This window comes from Bicyclus anynana, chromosome 13 (genome assembly GCF_947172395.1).
Source record: "Bicyclus anynana chromosome 13, ilBicAnyn1.1, whole genome shotgun sequence".
In the NCBI taxonomy this organism is placed as follows: Eukaryota; Metazoa; Arthropoda; class Insecta; order Lepidoptera; family Nymphalidae; genus Bicyclus; species Bicyclus anynana.
The window spans coordinates 6,444,504-6,464,728 of NC_069095.1; the positions used below are offsets into that span (position 1 = coordinate 6,444,504).

Consider the following 20,225-nt stretch of genomic DNA (forward strand, 5'->3'; position numbering starts at 1 on the left):
GGCAGGCCACCTAGTTCGAAGAGCTGATGAACGTTGGGGTCCCAAGGTGCTGGAAGTCCAGCAGGTGGTTTGGAAGTCCATGCCTTCCTCCTGCAGTGGACGTCTATCGGCTGTTAATGATGATTATTCAATATTTTTAGTCTCTTTAACCAAAGGCTTTCTAACGATTGGTTTTATTAAGGTTACAAATAAAAACCAAAGCATCAGTTAATAATTGGTATATTTTATTTGATCTGGTATATATTACCATAAAGATACTAAGCTAAAATTACTGTTCTACAAATCACATAAGAGGCATTTATTCACTATGCATAAAATATAGTAACTTTACAATGTTCTAATTAATTACTATCATATCTCATACAATAACAGCTAGTACATAGACATACCTATTAATATGTATATGTATAATGAAATATACTAATACAAGCACTTCATGACGTAATATTTAAAACTGTAGATGAATATAAAATGATTGTTTTGACGTTCCATTTTCTGAAGACCGTTAGCTTTGTATGTGATAATGTGACAGCAGAAACGCGTTTGTGTGTGTAAACTAACTAAAAGATACATGTTAAATTATTTTAAGGGGTGACGTGACATCAAAACCAGTTTAACAAAAACCGTTGCTAAGCAACCACTCAGACAGATAATCTATACTAATATTATAAAGCTGAAGAGTTTGTTTGTTTGTTTGTTTGTTTGATTGATTGATTGATTGAACGTGCTAATCTCAGGAACTACTGGTCCGATTTGAAAAATTCTTTTTGTGTTAAATAGCTCATTTCTCGAGGAAGGCTATAGGCTAAATATTATTCCCGTATTCCTACTGAAACGGGAACCTCGCGGGTAAAACACAAGGTTTTTAACTAGGGTATGCACTATAGGTACAAATTGTACAAAATAGAAGATTCCTCCTCCAATACAGGTACCTAATGAATTCTCAGGGTATGCATTGTGTTTATGCATCTATGAAGTGCACGCCACTGCTTTCGATGTGTACTGTTTACCAACAAACAAATTAAAAATGAGGGTATAAATCACTAGTCATTTTAAACCCACGTCTTACTAGACACGGGCATAAGTTAGTTATTTCTGCATATCGTCTCCAAAGAGTAAAAAAATCTTTTGTAGGTTTGGGTGTACTCTTCTATAACAAGATCCCCAAGACTGTGATGGACCTGCCAATGCATAGCTTTAAGCAATGTGTTAAAAACATTTACTTAGTCGAGGTTACTACAACATTGATGAGTTCCTTAATGACAAAGATGCTTGGAGGCCGTTGGATCAGTTTCCACCTTCACACAGGAAGTAAAACTAAGAAATGTAAACAGTAATTGTTATCAATTGTAAATTATAATACTGTATGACTTTTTCAAAAGAGGACTTACTGTTGAGTTTCTTGCCGGTATCTTCTCAGCAGAACCTGCCTTCCGAACCGGTGGTAGAATCTTTACAAATAGTCAACTGACGAGTGCTTTTAAACTGAGCCTACTTGAAATAAATGATTTTTGATTTTGATTTTCTTTGACCTAATAAAAACAGGCTTAATATAGGTATTTTAAATAACATTTTACAGACAAATGATAATAATACATAATTTAAAATAAATAAGTTATGAAATTACTTGCATTTACTACCTTCAGTTCTATTAATGGGGATGATGACTAGGTCTGAATATATTGATTTTTATGATACATTCGGGTAAATAAGGTCAATGTTAACTAATTTATACATAAAAAGCAAAGATTGACTGGATATTTACAAAATAAGATTATAAAATTTCAAAATCTATCAAAATCTTTAATCTTAATTAGATTATAATTCATACAGTTTTAGCTTCCTTACATTAAATATGACATTTATTAATAAATGAACTATAAACATAAACGCACAAATAACAAATATATTAGTAATTTTGTTTGAACGCCCATACAAATCTATCGATCATTATGTACCTACGTCATTAATTCGTACCATTTTGTATGGGGCGTTTTACAGGGATCCGCGGCATCGCCGCAAATCTGACCCTTTAAATCCCTGTAGCTCCGAAAGTAATGATCGCAGATACCCTGTTACTTTTACAAAATTGCTTTACTATTAGCATACTCTTAATTTATATACAATTTAAAAAAAACTGTCATCATCCCTATTTGTTTGTTGGTAAACAGAACACATCGATTAGGATTTAGGACTTTAGTATAGATCTAGAGAACTCCAAGCGTTTAAGTGTGGCAATGTATTCTAACAAATATGTAATGCCAATATTATATCTAAAATGCTGGCTATACTATATCCTATTGCAAATTAAATTATCTTAGTAACTGAATTATTTGTACTAAGTCAGTGACTTCCAAAAAAATTTCAATGAAACAGCGTTATATAAAGTCAACTCGTCGAAATAATCATTTTAGACGATCGCAAAAACGAAAAAAAAAATATTTATCGATAAAATGTAACACAAACAAACACACAATAATAAATATACACACAAATGTGACTCCTTTAAAATTCTCTCAACTCGTCAACACCTTGAAGTTATGTAAAATACTCCCCAGCACTCTGTTTGCTATTCGGTAACTGGGTTGCTTTCAGTAAATGAACAACCACCGAACTCTTATGACATTTAATGGTTTTCCATAATTATGGTGCAAAATATATTTTTCTATCACAATGAAATTGCAATGTAAAACATTCTAAGATCGATTGATTAATTCATCAATATAAACTTAGAAAGACATCGAATAACCCAGATCATCTGTATTATACGAGTAATGTATCTAATTTCATTAAATAATATTATTTATTTTAATTTTAATATTTTTTTAATTCAATCTAAATCTAATAACATTTTTCTCCTAACTTTGAACTAAACTTTCACTTTTTTTTTATTAAAAATAAATTACAAACTACTTTTTTTAGAATTTAAACTATCCTGAGTGTTATTCATATTAATAGATTATGAAACACGGCTAAAACTCACGTGATATTAGGTCGGAGTATGCCGACTAGTTTTGAACCCATACGGGACCCTTAGTCATAAGCTGGTTCTTGCAACACGGCACGATCCATACTGCGAACTAAGAGTGGTTCCCGAGTTTCAGAGATTCATAATCTATTAATACAAACTACTTTATAAATAAATAAACATTAATACACTGTCGGATTAGATCGTTGTTTAAATCTATACTAATATTATAAAGCTGAAGAGTTTGTTTGTTTGAACGCGCTAATCTCAGGAACTACTGGTCCGATTTGAAAAGTTCTTTCAGTGTTGGATAGCCCATATGACGTTTCGGAGCATCGGGCGTTAAGCTACACATTGAAAGATTTTAGGTGTCAGCGGTAACGTAGGAGGATATTAAAAAAAAAATAAAAACATTAAAAACCCTAGTAGGAGGCAACAACCTGCGCCTAGCGACTACCGCAGCTGATTTGCGAGATCTCATAAAGATTGTATCCGAGTATACAAGATCGATGGAATTTTTAAGAGCGCGCAGCGCGTCGGTACGATATGGATAAAATTCGAAGCGCAAACGAGACGCCGAATTATGACTTTCACGTGAGTGAAAAGCACGGAGCGATTGACGCGCGACGCAAATTTTATGACGTGAGCGCCAAAACCATTTTTACCTAATTACAAGTAAATTAAACAACAACGAAAAACAAAATGGCCATGTTCAAGATATATACCTAATTTTCTATACAAAACAAAAATTTAAGAAAATAAGTTTGCTTTTCCTGAGATTGAAAGCAAAATGTAAGCAAAACATGTATTTTTCAAAAAAACTATCGAGAAAAGTTTTACAAATTGTGTATTTTGTTTAGTCATAACGAAGCTAACACTTTGAAATATCATTTGCCCAAATATCAGGCTCCTAACTTTTTCAGAATCTGAGATACAGAACCATTTGTAACCACCAAATTACATATTGCACACTCTTAACACTATGTATGTTAAAAAAATATTAAATACATCCAAATACCTAATCTGACAGAGTATTAACTTAACATAAATATAGTTTACAAACCTTAAAATAAAATATAGATACTGTTTGGATTATTTCGCTTTATTTCAAACATTAATTTTTATTAATAAATTTTATAGTTATATGTGTTTTTGATTCGCGTTCTTTTTTCAACAATTTTTTTTTATAATTTCATTAACTAATGCACTCATCACAATTAAGTTTAAGCGATTAAAAAAATATTAACATTTAGCTTATTATTTAAAAAAAACAAAATTTAAGTAAGAATGCGATGTTTTGCACTCATTAAAAAAAAAAAAGAAAACAAAGCTCATCGCAAAGCATAGCAATGATTTATATATTATCTAAAAGATAATTCTTGTACCTAATACAAATAGTTAACATGTTAACAATTAAAATGCTTCTAATTATTATCAAAATAGTTAATAAGATTAATAATTATTTGTGTATTTGCACGAGTCAATTATGTGTTTAAAATTGTTTAAATTGGTTTAATCTAGTGGTAGGGTGCGGCCGTGGCTATAGCTTGGCAAATTCGTTCGTAACACAGCCGATGGTCCGCGCAGGCCGGGAGGGGGGTAGCTATGCCCCGCGCGCACGAGTTTATACCCACGCGCAGTATTTCACACCCGCGCAGTCTTTCCCCCGTCGCCCGCATATCATGGGAGTTTCGTTAACGAACTAGCCAGACTATAGTTACCATCTACTATTTATCTTATATTCATAAGAGAGGTATTGGCGACAACTCGCTTGCCTGTCAATGATCGATCAACGAATTCGCCCAGCGTTGCCATTTGCCAATATACACTCAGAGGCATAATTATCCGCCCCCTTTAATATGACGCGAGCATATTAAAGTGGACGGATAATTATGCCTTTGAGTATATATTTTCCCCGCTAGCGTGTGAGGGCTCTTGGGTCGTTAGCGTAAATTACACAGCAGTGTCTTTAAATATAGCTACAGGAATGTATAGCATCAATTCATTTAGTCGTATTTGGACATGATTTTCCTAATTTGGTAAAATTGATCAATACATGTATGTATATCTAAATCGACATAAAAGTATTGCTGTTATTATTGCATTGATTGCCGTATCAGTAAATCAGATCATTATTGTATATTAATTAGCTAACAATATATGAATTAACTACACATCACTGGACATGTTACGAATAGGCTACGATTATTCAATTCCTTCCTCCAAATCTTGCAACTCTGAAAAGAAAATATTTATAGATATATAAAACTTTATACCTAATTAGACTAAAATTAGTAAAATTTCATCCATCAAAAAATCCATCTATCCACCTGTGTCTCAGCAGGGAGGGCCGGCCAAACACCAGGTGACTGCAGGACAGCAACACTTCGCTCACCTATCAGACACCGGGTGACCACAGGACAACAACACCTCACTCACCTGTCTCACAGCGGGGAGGGCCGACCAAACACCGGGTGACCGCTGGGCAGCAACTCCTCACTCACCTGTGTCACAGCGGGGAGCACCGGTCAGACACCGGGTGACCACAAGGCAGGAACACCTCGCTCACCTGTCTCACAGCGGGGAGGGCCGGTCAGGCGAGGTAGGCGCGCACGAGCGCCTTGACGGGCGCGCGGCACAGTGGACACGCGCCCAGCGCCGCGCCGCAACCCGCGCACGACACCAGGTGTCCGCAGGGTAAGAATACCACGCTCACCTGCAAGTAAAAACGTATGTATATATTTTTATTTGCAGGTATATAGATACTATTTTATTTACTTTACCGAGCATCGTCAAATTTATTTTCGATGATGAAGACATTGAAAGTGTTCTAAAGTTGTTGTAATCGATATATAGTGATATCAAAATCACAAAAGAAAATATATACTCGTATATGCAGTTTATTTGTTGTGCCTAATTATTCTTTTCTTTTTGATCCCAAGCGTAGCAAAGGATTCTTTAGAAAATAAAAATGTCGCAACAAAACATTTCATTAAAGGAGGTCCACTCTTGTACCCCGTATCATTAAAATTTAAAAAATACAAGGATTTTATTAAAATTTATTAAAGTGAATAAATTTAACTAAATAAAAAGAAATAAAAACCCATTTATTTGATTTATCTCAAGATGGCGCCCATAGAGCAACTATGACATGACAATTGACAGCAAACGTCAAATCGATTACAGCATTGAAAACGTAGTCTATCCGCCATTGTTACCCATAGTAATGTTGCATTTCTTGGGAGATAATGAATATTATTTCGAACTAACATTTAAACGTAAATTCGTAAATTTGTATAATCAAAAATAGGAAAAAAAATATCTTCTTTTATTTCCGCTAGGGTACAATGACTAATCCTGGGCTCCATACAATTTTGGACCATCTCTTTTAAAAACAAAAGCAATTTAAATGTACAAAAACGCTTTGAAAGCATTATCTGAATTTGTCCCTGCTTCCAAAAGATGTGTGTGTATTACACTTTCAAAAAGGAAATGCCCATCCCCGGCCCAGGGCTACCCCTAACTACCCGGCAATTTACTTATATCTTTAAAAATCTTGATAATTCTACTTTAATAACGAAATCATTACTTTATCAAAAAAATATTTACGACATTTTTAATTAATCTTTTGTTTGTCCCCAACGGTGACAAGCAAAGATCGTTGACCATACACCCTGAGTTTTACGACATTTATTGAAGACTTATGATTGGTTTGTTTGTTTGTTTACTTGTAACAGAAAAAAATACAAGAAAATACATCTCCAAATATTACCGCTTTGGTACACCAGCGAACTTTTTGAGTAAGAAGAATGATAAAAAAAAAACGTTTTGTTTTTGTTCAAGAAACATACATTTATTAAGCCAATTAATTATTTAACCAGATTATATTATCATATCCATATACTTTTATGTGTTACCTGTGTTCCCGGGGCCGACGTGGTATTGGGCGGTGGGCATTCCCCTTTAGAACGCAAGTTAGTAGCTTGGAAAATTCATTCGTAATCCTCCCGATGGTCCGCGGGAGCCGGGAGGCGGGTAGTGATGACATATGAGCCCACAACTGATGCACCCCACTTCACACGGCGCGCACGACTTCACACCCGCGCAGCTCGTCCCCGTCGCCCGCATATCATGGAAGTGTCATCAACGAAATTGCCAAGCTATACACAAGACATGCCCACTAAGCTAACTAAGCCCAGTGGAAATGAAATCTGCCTCCGATTCCAGAGGGTGTGGGTTCGAATCCGGTCCGGGGCATGCACCTCCAACTTTTCAGTTGTGTGTGTGTGTGTGTTTTATTTTAAGAAATTAAATATCACGTGTCTCAAACGGTGAAGGAAAAACATCGTGAGGAAACCTGCATACCAGAGAATTTTCTCAATTCTCTGCGTGTGTGAAGTCTGCCAATCCGCATTGGGCCAGCGTGGTGAAATAAGGCCTAAACCCTTTCATTCTGAAAGGAGACTCGAGCTCAGCAGTGAACCGAATATGGGTTGATAATGATGAAGTAACAAGACATTGGAATTCTTTACCTCATTATCCATACACACTTTGCACAATCTCGCTTCCTTCAACTGTCTGTTTTCTTCTTCCAATGTAACCTTGGTATTCACAGTTTTCACAGGACTCGACTGAGGTTCAGGGCTGGCATGGTTGGCATGGTTGGCTCGACTGGCAGGTTGGCTGGAGGTGTCCAACGGGCCGTTGGTAGTTTGCGGGACGTTGGTCGGCACTGGCGAAGGCGTTGGACTGTCAGTTTGAGAGGATTGGCTCTCTGGTCTCTCCCTGTCTGAGTTTGCGGGGATTGTCCTGTAATCAAGTTACAAATTAAAACTAAGTACGTTTTTACGGTAACTACGATGACGTCGATGATGACGATGATGACGATGATGATGATGATGATGATGATGATGAAAATGATGATGATGATGATGATGATGATGATGATGATGATGATGATGATGATGATGATGATGATGATGATGATGATCAATCAATCAATCTATTTCTTTGCAGATACATGCATTATTTATACAGGTGGTCGGTAGATGTAGATGGTAAAAGTATCTTGCCAATTAGGCATGCAAATTCATTAAGTATTTATTAAGTATTTAATGATTCAAATGACAATATCACCATTTAAAATTTACATCTTTACAATTAAAATATGTATGAAAATAACAGTAATATCAACTTAAATACTCATTTACACTGTAGAATGCCTGTTGAGTTGGGTATTTATATAAATTATTTTTAAAGCAATTTATATTCTTTTCTTTCTTTGATGATGATGATGATGATGATGATGATGATGATGATGATGATGATGATGATGATGATGATGATGATGATGATGATGATGATGATGATGATGATGATGATGATGATGATGATGATGATGATGATGATGATGATGATGATGATGATGATGATGATGATGATGATGACGACGACGATGATTATGATGATGATGACGTTGGATTATATATTTCTTCACAATTATCTCAATAATAACATCATGATTTAATTTGTAAAAATTTATTTACTCTCTATTTCGTTACGATGGAACTACAAAGAGAACGATATTTTCGATTTCACCGCTATTGGTCGACAATCATGTGTCCTTTACACTTCAGGAGAAATATCTTTCATGCACCTTAAGCCTTCTCCTACCACAAAGACAAACGGCCCTAAAGTATTTTCAGATGGCATAGGTACGGTGACAGTTCATTTCACTCTTGAAAGTTTGCACTATTCACGATAATAGTACGTATTATGAACGTCAAAAAGCAACTGTCACCGTTCCCATGCTATATTTTTTTTTCTCTATTGTAAAGTACCAATTTGGTACTTTATAAAATTACGATCTAGCCTACTTATGTGACTAATTAGTAATTTATCTTTAACCTAAACTTATAATATACTAGCGGACCCGCTCAAGCTTCGCTTTGACTTAATAATTTATTTATTTGCACTTCTTCCCTATCCATACCTTACACTACCCTACTCCTACCCTACCTCTACTCTATCCCTACCCTACCCTACAACTACCCTACCGCTACCCTACTCCTACCCTATCCCTATACCATAAACCTACCCTACCACTACCCTACCCTACCCCTACAAAAAAAAGTCCGTAAAAATCCTATGTCTTTCTCCTGGCTCTAAACTACCTCCCTGCCAATTTTCAGCTAAATCGGTTCAGCCGTTCTTGAGTTATAAGTGGAGTAACTAACACGACTTTCTTTTATATATATGGAGACAAATAATTAGCAATAAATAAAAATTGCGACTATATTTTGAGATTTAAACTATCCTAACTCTCAAGTTGGATCGAACTGCATATGGTGTGCGAATTTTATTATAATCGATTAAGTGGTTTAGGAGTCCATCGAGGACAAACATTGTGACACGAGATTTATATATATTAAGATTATTATTATAGTAAGATAATGTCCAATAGCTTAATCTTAGTCTTTCACTAAGTATTAGGTCTTTAGGTCACTTTGTTCACGTGATCTTCCATGTAGCACTTCACTATCACTTGTCACTAAACACTGACTCAAATGGTTTGGTCCGTTTAAGCCTTCTCACTGTATTAATAACGTAGAGTAGCTGGATTGCCTTGATGTTTACGTAATGGTGAAGTCTTTGTTCATGTGCAAGAGATATTTTTTGAATTATTTTGTCAATGTTTACAATTTAATGAAAAACAATTTAGCCAGTAGATAAACATATTAAAGAACAGTTATACCCAACTGAACTGAACAGATTTAATATATTATTATCTAAGTGTAATGTATCTTCTACTTTTCTTTTTATGTGTACACCCGTCATTATGCATTATTCCTTGTATTTATTTTCTCTTTTTCGAATGGTTGTCTGGAAGAGATCGCTCATTAGCGATAAGGCCGCCAATTGTACATTAGTTTTTAAGTTAATTTCTTGCCTGTTATTATTATTTTTGGTGTACAATAAAGTATATTTCATTCATTCATTACCCGGAGCGCGGCGCGAAGTCCCGCAAGGTCTCAGCGAGGATGTCCCGCGCCAGGCGCTGGCTGTGCGGCGACACCGACCACGCCTCTTCGTTGAGCTGCTCGTCCAGCACCGCGTCGATCAGAGCCTCCGACGAACTGAACGGGACACCTTTAATGAAATCAAACTTTTTTTAATTTTACTTTGCGACCGAATCAAAAAATTCCGTAACGAAAATAAACCTAACACCCAAGCCGTGCACCAATGAGCCAATTTCCTCTAAAGGTGTTGAAAAAATCCGCCAGGAACAGCACCGGGGAGGGGTACAAATAGTCATACTGGCCGTCAAATACCGACGTAGTAAACGACACTTTTATCGTGTGTCAATTTTAACACAAGTAACATTTTCAAAGGGTAAAATTTTAAAATTAACGAACCGATAATATACCCGATTGTACTGTAACATCTTTATCGTAAATGTAAAAGAATTTTATACTCCTCTGAGTTTACTTTGCCCTGTCGAGGTACACGAGGCAAGTCGCGATAAGCAGAGCCACATGGTGCGACATAGTCAAGCAAGTTTGTGTTAGAGTCACGACCCTCAGTAGTCGATCAGGAGGTTTGGAGGTTGACTTGTTCAGAACGTTTAGCTTGCGTCAATGAAATATCTCGTAGAAAAAGAATAATCGAACATCAGCGATATTTTTGATATTGCCGCTATAGGTCCATATTATATCTCTCGTCATGAGGTACGTCATTGACTCATGCTAAGCGTACTAGATCAGGATCCATCAGGAACCCTCACATCTCAGAAAACAGGTTCAGCAACATGTCTCAGTTAATGCCTTCTAGTATTAATATTTGCAGTGACTGAGATTTTCACCATAAGCCACAACAACTAGATCTATCCTATTGTCTTAAAGGAGAGATCATGGGTGCAACTCCTAGTTATCCCAGAATCCTACTAAAGTAGCTAGAGATACATGCTCTGATATAGAACATACTGCATTTCTAGGGACGCTATATTATAAAGGAGTTTCTAGTATACTTCTCGCATATAAAATAACTACATAGACATTTTTAGTTAGTTAATTTGTGGTTAATGATTTATTTACTTTCAATGTGTTGCCTAAACAAACACCCCTAAGGTGTTTGTTTTCCATTTCCACACATATTTTATGTTTAAATAAGGATTTTCTAAAAACACGAAGGTTCATAGGATATTTTTTTTTGTTCTGTTGGTCTCATGCAATTAGTCGGCAGACTAATGAGCAGAGGTGTTGTTTGTAAGAATTTAAAATAAACAAATAAATGTCATACCAGTAGCTCGCAACCTTCTAACAATAGCCCTGCGCACTCTGGCGGCGTCCAGCCCGGCGCCTAGCGCAGCCAGCGCAGTATTACTTTCCATACATTCGTCCACCTACAATAAAATAATTTGAAAAATAATAGACTTCAAAACCTACAAACAATTATCAAAATTATCTCGATTATGGAATCCTAGAAATGAAATATAGCCATTTACTTTCATATACTTACAAATTATGTCGCTTTCTAATGTTAAAAGAATTTTCAAAATCGGTTTAGCAGATCCAGAGATTACTCCTACATTAACACAAACATTACCTCTATAATATTAGTACATACGAGTACTTACAAAGGGAAAGATATCGGAGAGCTACTATTAGTTTACTTTTCATTTTTTAGTATGAAGAGATAACAAGTGTTTAATATCTACGTAAAAATGTAAGTAAAAAGGATATATTGAAATATTTATTAATTATAGAGCGTCCTAGACGTTTGATAATATTCAAATTGAACTTTTTCGATAAAAAGTTGAGTACCACTGAGTCACGTGGTTTGGTTTGTTTACATTGAGTTAAATGCCTAAAGACTCGAAGTATTGATATAACTTACCTGACTTTCAGTTGTGGTATAATTCACGCCTGGATTTCGAGTTCTTGAAGTGAGCCCTCTGTCGGCTGAGAACTGGAAATACAGAAATCAATAGTTGACTCGATTTACATAATTTTTCTCATCAGTAAGTTACACTAGAGATGTGTTATTCTCAACAACAACAAATAATTATAAATTAAATGAATGAATGTATAAAATTCAATTTTTAAAAAGTGCAATATGTTTATGTGCAATATATGGCAAACTCAAATATTAAAAAGCGACGCCATTAAAAGATAAGAAAGATAGAATCTTTTATATAACAGGGCCGTTTACTGATAGGTAGCAAATGTGTAATTGCTAATCCAAACTCTATAATTAAGAAATTGGTAGGTTTTCAGTTTTTTAAATACATAATTTAAATTATAATTATGTATTTTCAAAGCATAAATACAATAAATTTATTTATTTACAACAATAATAAAACAAAACATCGATTGAATTTTAAGTGATTTGAAACGAAAAGTGTCGCTTTTAGAAAACTTTTTATGGTTGATTATTTTTCAATTTAATTTATTTTATGCATAAATAATACCGTGCGCTGTACGGAGGTGCGGTTTTGGCACGAGTCGACGAACTCCTGCCCCTTGACGAGCAGCACGTACCCGCAGTGCGGGAACCAGTGCGCGTGCTCCGACCACGGTGCGTCGCCCGCCTCCCACTTGCCCAGCCCGCCGTCGCAATAGAAACAGCGCACCTGCACATAATTTTAAATGTTATATTTGGAAATATCGAAATCGAATTGACCTCTCTGTCGATAATAAATACATTATTAATTGTTACCACAAATTTCTTTCCTTCCAGCATCAAAATATAAAGGTTGAGATCCATGAATCAAGGGGGTTTGGTTTGTTTACATTTAGTTAAATACCTAATGTATAGGGCCTTACAGGAAATAATAATAATAAAGGAACTGGACATTAAAATTAAGAAAAAGACTTGATACCTGTATCCTACCCTGCATTACCTAGGGCTGCGAAACCTGGGGTTTGACAAAACGCCTCAGGGACAAACTAGCAAGATGTCAGAAAAGCATGGAAAGAACTATGCTGGTTGGAATGGTGGCATGGAAAGTATGCTTATATGGTTTGAAATTAGTGGACAAAATCAGAAGTACAGATATCAGACATAAAACTAAACTAACCATCGTACTGACACGTATCCATCAACAGAAATGGAGATGGACTGAACATATGCTCCGCTGCACAAAGGAAAAATGGAGCAAACAGGTGACAGTTTAGTATCCAAGGGATGGTACTAGGAGCCGAGGTCACAAAACAAAAATGAGAGGATGACCCAAAAATAACTTTAGGTCCCCTGTGGATGAGAATAGCGGCAGACAGAACAGAACAGTGGAAGGAGTTGGAGGAGGTCTTTGCCGTAAGACACACTGAAATAAGAGACATTCTGTAGTTATAGTGTAGCTTAAATTTTTTTTTTCTTCAATGTGTACTTTTTTTCAATTCTTATAATTAGCAACTGTTTATATGTATATCGGGAAATAAAAGGCTTTATTAATTATTAGTTAAATACCTAAAGATTCGCTGCAAGTATAGATAGGAAGAATGTTTCAGGTCAGACATCGAATGTTGGGTCCGCTAGTACCTTATATATAGCTGAAAGCAGCGGCGTGCACAAGATTTTAATTTAGGGTAAGCATATTTATATGTATTGCATAAAATGGAAATTTCTTTTTCATTAAAAGTTGGTATTAAGTCGTCAGGGTAGGCAGTACATTTTTGGTTTTATGAAGTGCACGTCACTGGCTGCTAGAGTTTTAAAATAAGCGTCATCTTACCTGATCATCAATACCCGTATAAAAGAAGCCAGCATCAGCTAAGGTCCGAGGTGCCTGCGCGCGGTCTGCGGGCCAGCGCTCGAAGGTCGCCAGTCGCGCAGCTAGAGCGGCCCTAGTGGGGTGCCTTGCGCCACCCCCCACCACTCCCAGCGAACGCCAGTCCCCACCGGCTTCTACCACTCGGGCGTTGTGTTCAGCACCAGAACTGTTGAAGGACAATGGAATCAAAATATTTGGCCTGCTGTGAATATTAAAAATATTGAGGTATGTCTCAAAATCACTGACACTGACACAAAATCTAGTGGATCACATTCACCAACATATTCCCTCGAGCATTGTGTTTGGCACCAGAACTGTTGAAGGACAATGCAATCAAAATGTTTGGCCTGCTGTGAATATTGACGATTTTCTCTATCACGGGGCAGTGTCAAAAAAATCTAGTTGATTACCTTCACCAATACATATAAGCTGTGGGAACAGCTTATAGAGCATTTAGCTTATAATCTAAAGATGTAAAATTTCACTAGTACGAATAGGCTATTAAAACAATGAGGTTTAAAAAGGGTTGAAATTTTTATGAGTCTCTTTTCGAGTTTTACTCACTGTAGGCAATTAGTACATTTACTATTGTTAAATTATAAAGTGGTAAAAGAAGATGAAAGCTAAAAAACTTGATTTCACTGATATTTTGCAGATAAACAACTCACTGTTATTTGGTGTTAGTATTTATTAATCACTTACGACTTAGGTTTACTGGTTGTGGTAGTTGGAGGCGATTGCAAGGGTGGCGTGTATGAAGGCGATGACATAGGGGAGGCTAGCTCATTATTTCTACGTTCCAATTCCAAAAATGCTGCGTGCGTACAACGGGGAAAGTACCTGTAATTAAAAAAGAATGAGAAAATGAAATAAAAGATTAATAAACTTTAATATCCTTATGATTATTAATTAGCTATCAAAGATATGTCTGCGGTTAATTTTTTCCCCAGCTGGGCCAATTGAGGTTTTATTAATTGGACCAGGTCTGGCTGGTGGGAGGCTTCTCCCGTGGCTAGCTACTACCGTACCGGCAAAGACGTACCGCCAAGCGATACGATGTCGTGTAGAAACCGAAAGGGGTGTGGATTTTCATCCTTCTCCTAACAAGCAAGCTACCACCTTAGATTGCATCATCACTTATCATCAGGTGTCGCCAAGGGCTAACTTGTAAATAATAATAAAAAAAATGTAGATAGACGAAAGAAAGATGTTTTCTGTGAGACACTGACCTCAGCTCATTAAATACTACTTGAAATTTAACGACTTCATAAATATCTATAGTGGCCTTCAATGGAAGGTCAGCTACACATGCCATGTAGTACCCACAAGCAATTTGCTTAAAGCTGTTGCAGCTGATTGCACAATAGTAATGAATTAAAAAAAAAAAAAATATCTATAAAAAGTAATATTGTAAGTATATAGTATATTGTAAATATTTTATCTATAAGTATCACAATACTAGTTCAGCACTATGTACATGAATTAGTTCATGAATCACTCTAAGGGGAATCACTTATACTAGAAACTATCAGAGAAGGGTCAAATAAATTCTCAATATTATGACATTTATGACACATAATGTTAAGAATCATCTATTCTGTGATAGCCATAAAACTGCCACAGCGTCTAGTGGTGCCCAATGCAGCTTAAGACTATGAGATCCTGGGTTATGTCTTGTGTTGAGCAGTAAAATATGGGGTTTTCTGTCTTTCAACAGATTCTGCTGTTAGGCTAAATTAGCTTACTGGTCAGCCTGTGCCTCCAAGAGCATCTCAGATATCTCAGAATACAGAAAACTCTAGAAGGTGTGATCGCCCATAGGAATGAAGTAGTTGAAATTACTATTTGTTGGTGTAATGCCACAAACAAGTGATTTGTCACTATATATAAAGGTACAATTTTTGGACACAAAGCATTCTTTATAATAACGGCTGAATGTGGCTTCTGGTGTTTTCTGTATTCTGAGTTAGATAAATGTTTCTGGTCATTATCATAAACATCTGATAATGAATGTTACAGATTCTTATTAATTTCACTTACATTCTATGTACTTCTAGAGGTGGACCAAGAGATCCTAAACTTCTGAATGGAGCTAACTCTCCACCGCACCAGGCGCAGCGGAGTCTACCCCCACCGGCATGATAGAATCCTGCGTTTACCAGCTCTTGCCGAGACACTGAGTTATCCTGTAATGTTAATCTATATATATAAAAATTAATCCATATATCCCTTGGTCACGCCATCACGCGTGAACGGCTGGACCAATTTCACAATTTTTTCGTTGATGTGTTTGTTATTGTTCGGGGAAGGTTTTTATGCCAGAAAAAATTTAAAAAATTAAGGGATTAGGGTAGTAGTTGAAAGTTTTCATCGAGTTTCACTGGTATCTAAAGCTGCTCTAGTAGGAACATTTTTTTTTGAACTTTTGGCTAACATTTGGCCAGTTAATTGATTAAAAAAAAAAAAAATAAAAATTATTTATTGATCACACAGTAACAAATTTCTAATACAATAAAAGAGTAGATCCCTGGCTCCCAAACTAGCTGTAACTGTATCTTGGGAGCCAGTGGATTCCCATTAGTGTTACTTTTTGATAATCTGTTACTTAATTAAGATAATCTGTAGTAGGCAAAACAAGAAAGGTGTATTCGTAAAACTGTGTTTGTGTGTGTGTGTGTGTGGGTGTGTATGCGAGTGTGTGTTTAATTAAGTATGAACGCGCTTGCTAAGAAAAGTATCCTCATGTGTTCGAGTTTAAAGAATATGTTGAACGATTAGATTTTCGACATAGTTGTAATCGCAATCAATTAACCAGTTAAATATGTACGTCTTAAAAGCATGATTACCTAATTTTCTGATACTGAGTTTATTTTTTTGTAATAAGTTATAAATACGTGGAGCAATATATAGGTATTGTTTACGAGCAAAACAGCTTGCAACTAATGGTCTAGGGCATGTATTTCTTCTAGAAGAAGTTATAGGGATTAAAGGAACCAATTCACAATGATACAAACGTAGGCTTTGACATACAAATGTTTTTCTAACACTCAGAACTTTAGCTTGTTTATATAGATCAGAAGTTGGATGGCGAAACGGCAAGGATAAACATACTTTAAGAACGGCACGTTGGGATCTCTCGATTTGTAACATATATGTTTTTGACATAGCACCCCAAACAAGAATACAGTAATTCAGTAAACAATGACATAGTGCTTTATAAGTTAATAGAATGGTGTTTTTGTCTGCAACATCTCTTAAGCTTTTAAATACATAAATTAATCGACGAACACGTTTAGATAGCACACCTGCATGGACATCCCATTTCAAGTTGCTATCTATATTGACACCAAGATATTTAATATTTTCTACTCTGCACAATAGCTTGCAACAACAAGAACTGCCCAGCGTATTATTTGATGATCTGTTGCATGGGTATCCATGGATAGTTATATTAAAGTTAGTACTGGGAGACGTGACTTGCGTTTTACTGAAACAAATGAATTTCGTTTTATCAACATTTAATGTTAACAAGCTATCTTCAAGCCATTTAGTTAATATCGAGAGATTCACCTCTGCAGTTCGCTTAATTTCATCCCAGGACTTACCACTAACCAGTAGCACGGTATCATCAGCAAACATGAATATTTCTGACCCTGGAAATTTCATGTCACTGAGTTCATTCACATATATCAAAAATAAAATCGGACCAAGAGTGCTACCCTGTGGAACACCATATTTACAACAACTAGTAGAACTGGAAAATTCATCAACCCTTACATATTGCTGCCGATCAGTTAGGTAGTCTTGAAACCAGTCAAAAGCAACACCTCGAATTCCGACGTTTTGTAGACGAGCCAGCAGAATAGGAATAGAAACGGTATCGAAAGCCTTTTGCAGGTCAATAAATACCCCCATGCATTTCTTACTACTATCCAAATCTGCCAAAATTTTAGTGGTAAGTTTAAGCACAGCATCCTCGGTAGACTTGCCGTTTCTAAATCCAAATTGATTGCACGAAATTAATTTATTAGATTCCAGATAATTATTAAGTCGCTAACTTACGATCTTTTCTACAACTTTAGACAAGACCGGCAGCAAAGAAATAGGTCTGAAGTTTGTTGGTAGAGATTTATCACCTGATTTATGTACTGGTGTAATTATTGCCTTTTTAAATCGTACGGGGAAAGAACCTGTTTCGAAACTTAAGTTGCATAAACAGGAGATAGGATAGGCAACAGCATCTTGGAAGTACTTTAATATATTGGTCTGAATATTATCCCATCCAGCAGCACTACCTGGTTTCAGTGAGGAAATAACTACCGACACTTCATGGGGATCCGTGGGAAGCAAGACCATCGAGTGCAAAGGTGCTGTGTCCTTTATAGCTAAAGATTGATGAAAGTGTTAATCAATTGTCAAGGAAAACCTACATCCATCCTACATCCATTGATCACAAGTCCAGGGCTCTGTTTGGAGTTTTTCTCTCTAAAATGTGATGGACCCGGCACGCACACAGTGAATCCATGAATGCTAAGATATTCAGTTTATATCTCTCCCTCTGTAAGTGGTAGGGAAAACTAAAGCTGGAATGGCTCTGTATGAATCAGATATGAAGACATTAAGTACTTCATACAATTTCAAAGGACTTTGACTATGTTAGGGTGCACATTGTGCACATCATTTATTTCTTTACAATTTAAGCATCACTATTTTCAACCAGGCCACCCAGAAAAAACAAATAATAGTTATTTTAATTAGATCTATAAAAGCAATCCTTCCAATCAAGGAGTTCCACTGAACTTTATTTAATAAACTTAAATTTAAACTCAACACAAACTGTATTAGACTGTACACACAGTAAATAAAAATATACAACTGTAGTCTTTTACAGTCAGCCAACTGTGAAACATATCAAAATGGAGTTTAAATACATACTCAATACATTTTATTTATTAAATGTTATTAAATGTATAAAACATTTATTACAATGAAAAGAATCATTAACATTAAACTAGCAATAAACAAGGCCTTAATATGGAATTGGTGTTGCATTTAAGGTCAAATATATTAAGATGTTTACTTTAACTTAAGGTCAACTGTTATGAAACTGCCAGACAGTATTTACTTATGTTTCTAACATACTTTGATGATAGAGTTAAAATATTATTGCTAAACATAATAATATGTAATCTACTAATACTGTAAATGTGAATATTTGTATGTTTCTGTATAGATTAAAAAACCCATAAGTGGCAGAGAATAACCTTGAGCCTAGACTTATGACTGATGGATTATTGGTACATTCTTGGTAAGAATTGTTAGACCTGTGGCTTTTATTCAATAATTTTGAATCTTTTAAATCCGCTTTCGCCGAGATGGCTCCAACATCAGAAGCAGAATCAAAAGGTAGTACAATGAAGGATAATCAACCTGTGTGGTTATCCTTCATTGTACAACCATACACTTATCAGCCTGAGGCAACAATGTCAAGCCTAACCTGTAAATACATTGGCAGCCATATCCTTCAGACAAAAACTTAGTGATGCTGTTTCGTAGCAGAATTGGCTATGACAAACAAGCTCTTGTGTGAATATCTTTTTTACTGTTGTTCAGACTTTGTTAACCAATTATCAAAAAGGTCTCAAAGATCAGCTATTGTTTGTTGTTGTTTTTTTTTTATTATATTATAAACAAATATTTAAAACACAGACACTTACATCCCAATTGACGAACGACAACAACCGGAGCGCATCACTCTTATACATATCATCCTCTCCGTTCAGACCATAATCCTGAGTGTCGAAGTCTTGTTGCACTTCCGTAGTACGCCTCTGTCCAGACGGCGCGGTGCACTCTCCACCCAACACTAGTGGAACGTTACCAGACTGCGTCGGACTAACGACAAACGCACAATTTGGATCCAACGTTCTGTGTCGCCACATGACCTGATCACCGTAGTTCCACTCCGATATTTTACGCCCACAGCTGAAACACTCCACCTCTGTTCCTTGGCCTGTGTAGAAAAAACCAGCCTTCGCTATTCTTATTGGATCCACGGGAGCCGAAGCAGGCCAATTCGTGAAGGTGTTCAATCTATTGGTCTCCAAATTCATTATTGTTAAACTCTAACTATAAACACCAATAAGGCAACGCAATAACAGTTAATCTACGTAATTTTTTAATAATGCCAATGTTATTAAATATTTTGGTAAATGAATCAATAATTCTTCACAGACGACAATTGAATCAAAATGACAGTATAAGTGTATTATATTATCTATGCAAAATGAATGGGGATGATGACTATAGTCAGATCGGGTAGGTATTTTAAACAATGTAAATAAACAAAAACATATGATTCAGGGGTGCTCAACATTTTACTTAAGCATTATTCACGAATATTGTCATGAAATAAAACTTCTTTTGATAGACATTTTTTTTTATATTTTATGTTCCTATAAACTGTTATTTATCGAACAGATAATG

At 35.8% G+C, this 20,225-nt stretch overlaps 1 protein-coding gene across 1 annotated transcript; it reads right to left on the reverse strand.

Annotated features, from left to right (window-relative positions):
- Positions 1 to 203: 203 nt before the first annotated feature.
- LOC112045716 (death-associated inhibitor of apoptosis 2) lies at positions 204 to 20,005 on the reverse strand. The gene is made up of 11 exons (XM_024082009.2): positions 19,457 to 20,005; positions 15,780 to 15,925; positions 14,442 to 14,579; positions 13,701 to 13,905; positions 12,438 to 12,599; positions 11,864 to 11,935; positions 11,267 to 11,369; positions 9,970 to 10,117; positions 7,501 to 7,777; positions 5,538 to 5,684; positions 204 to 5,205 (listed from the first exon to the last, which is right to left on the reverse strand). The coding sequence occupies exons 1-10, from the start codon at positions 19,850 to 19,852 to the stop codon at positions 5,562 to 5,564; spliced, it is 1,770 nt and encodes a 589-aa protein (XP_023937777.2). The 5' UTR covers positions 19,853 to 20,005; the 3' UTR covers positions 204 to 5,205; positions 5,538 to 5,561.
- Positions 20,006 to 20,225: the final 220 nt, after the last annotated feature.

Excerpts from the sequence above, each read along its gene's own strand:
- LOC112045716 (XM_024082009.2), bottom strand. The coding sequence starts at position 19,852 with ATGAATTTGGAGACCAATAGATTGAACACCTTCACGAATTGGCCTGCT. Across the intron at positions 12,600-13,700 it reads ATACGGGTATTGATGATCAG|GTGCGCTGTTTCTATTGCGA; the intron begins GTAAGATGACGC and ends AATTATGTGCAG. Across the intron at positions 5,685-7,500 it reads AAGTGTGTATGGATAATGAG|GTGAGCGTGGTATTCTTACC; the intron begins GTAAAGAATTCC and ends TTTTACTTGCAG.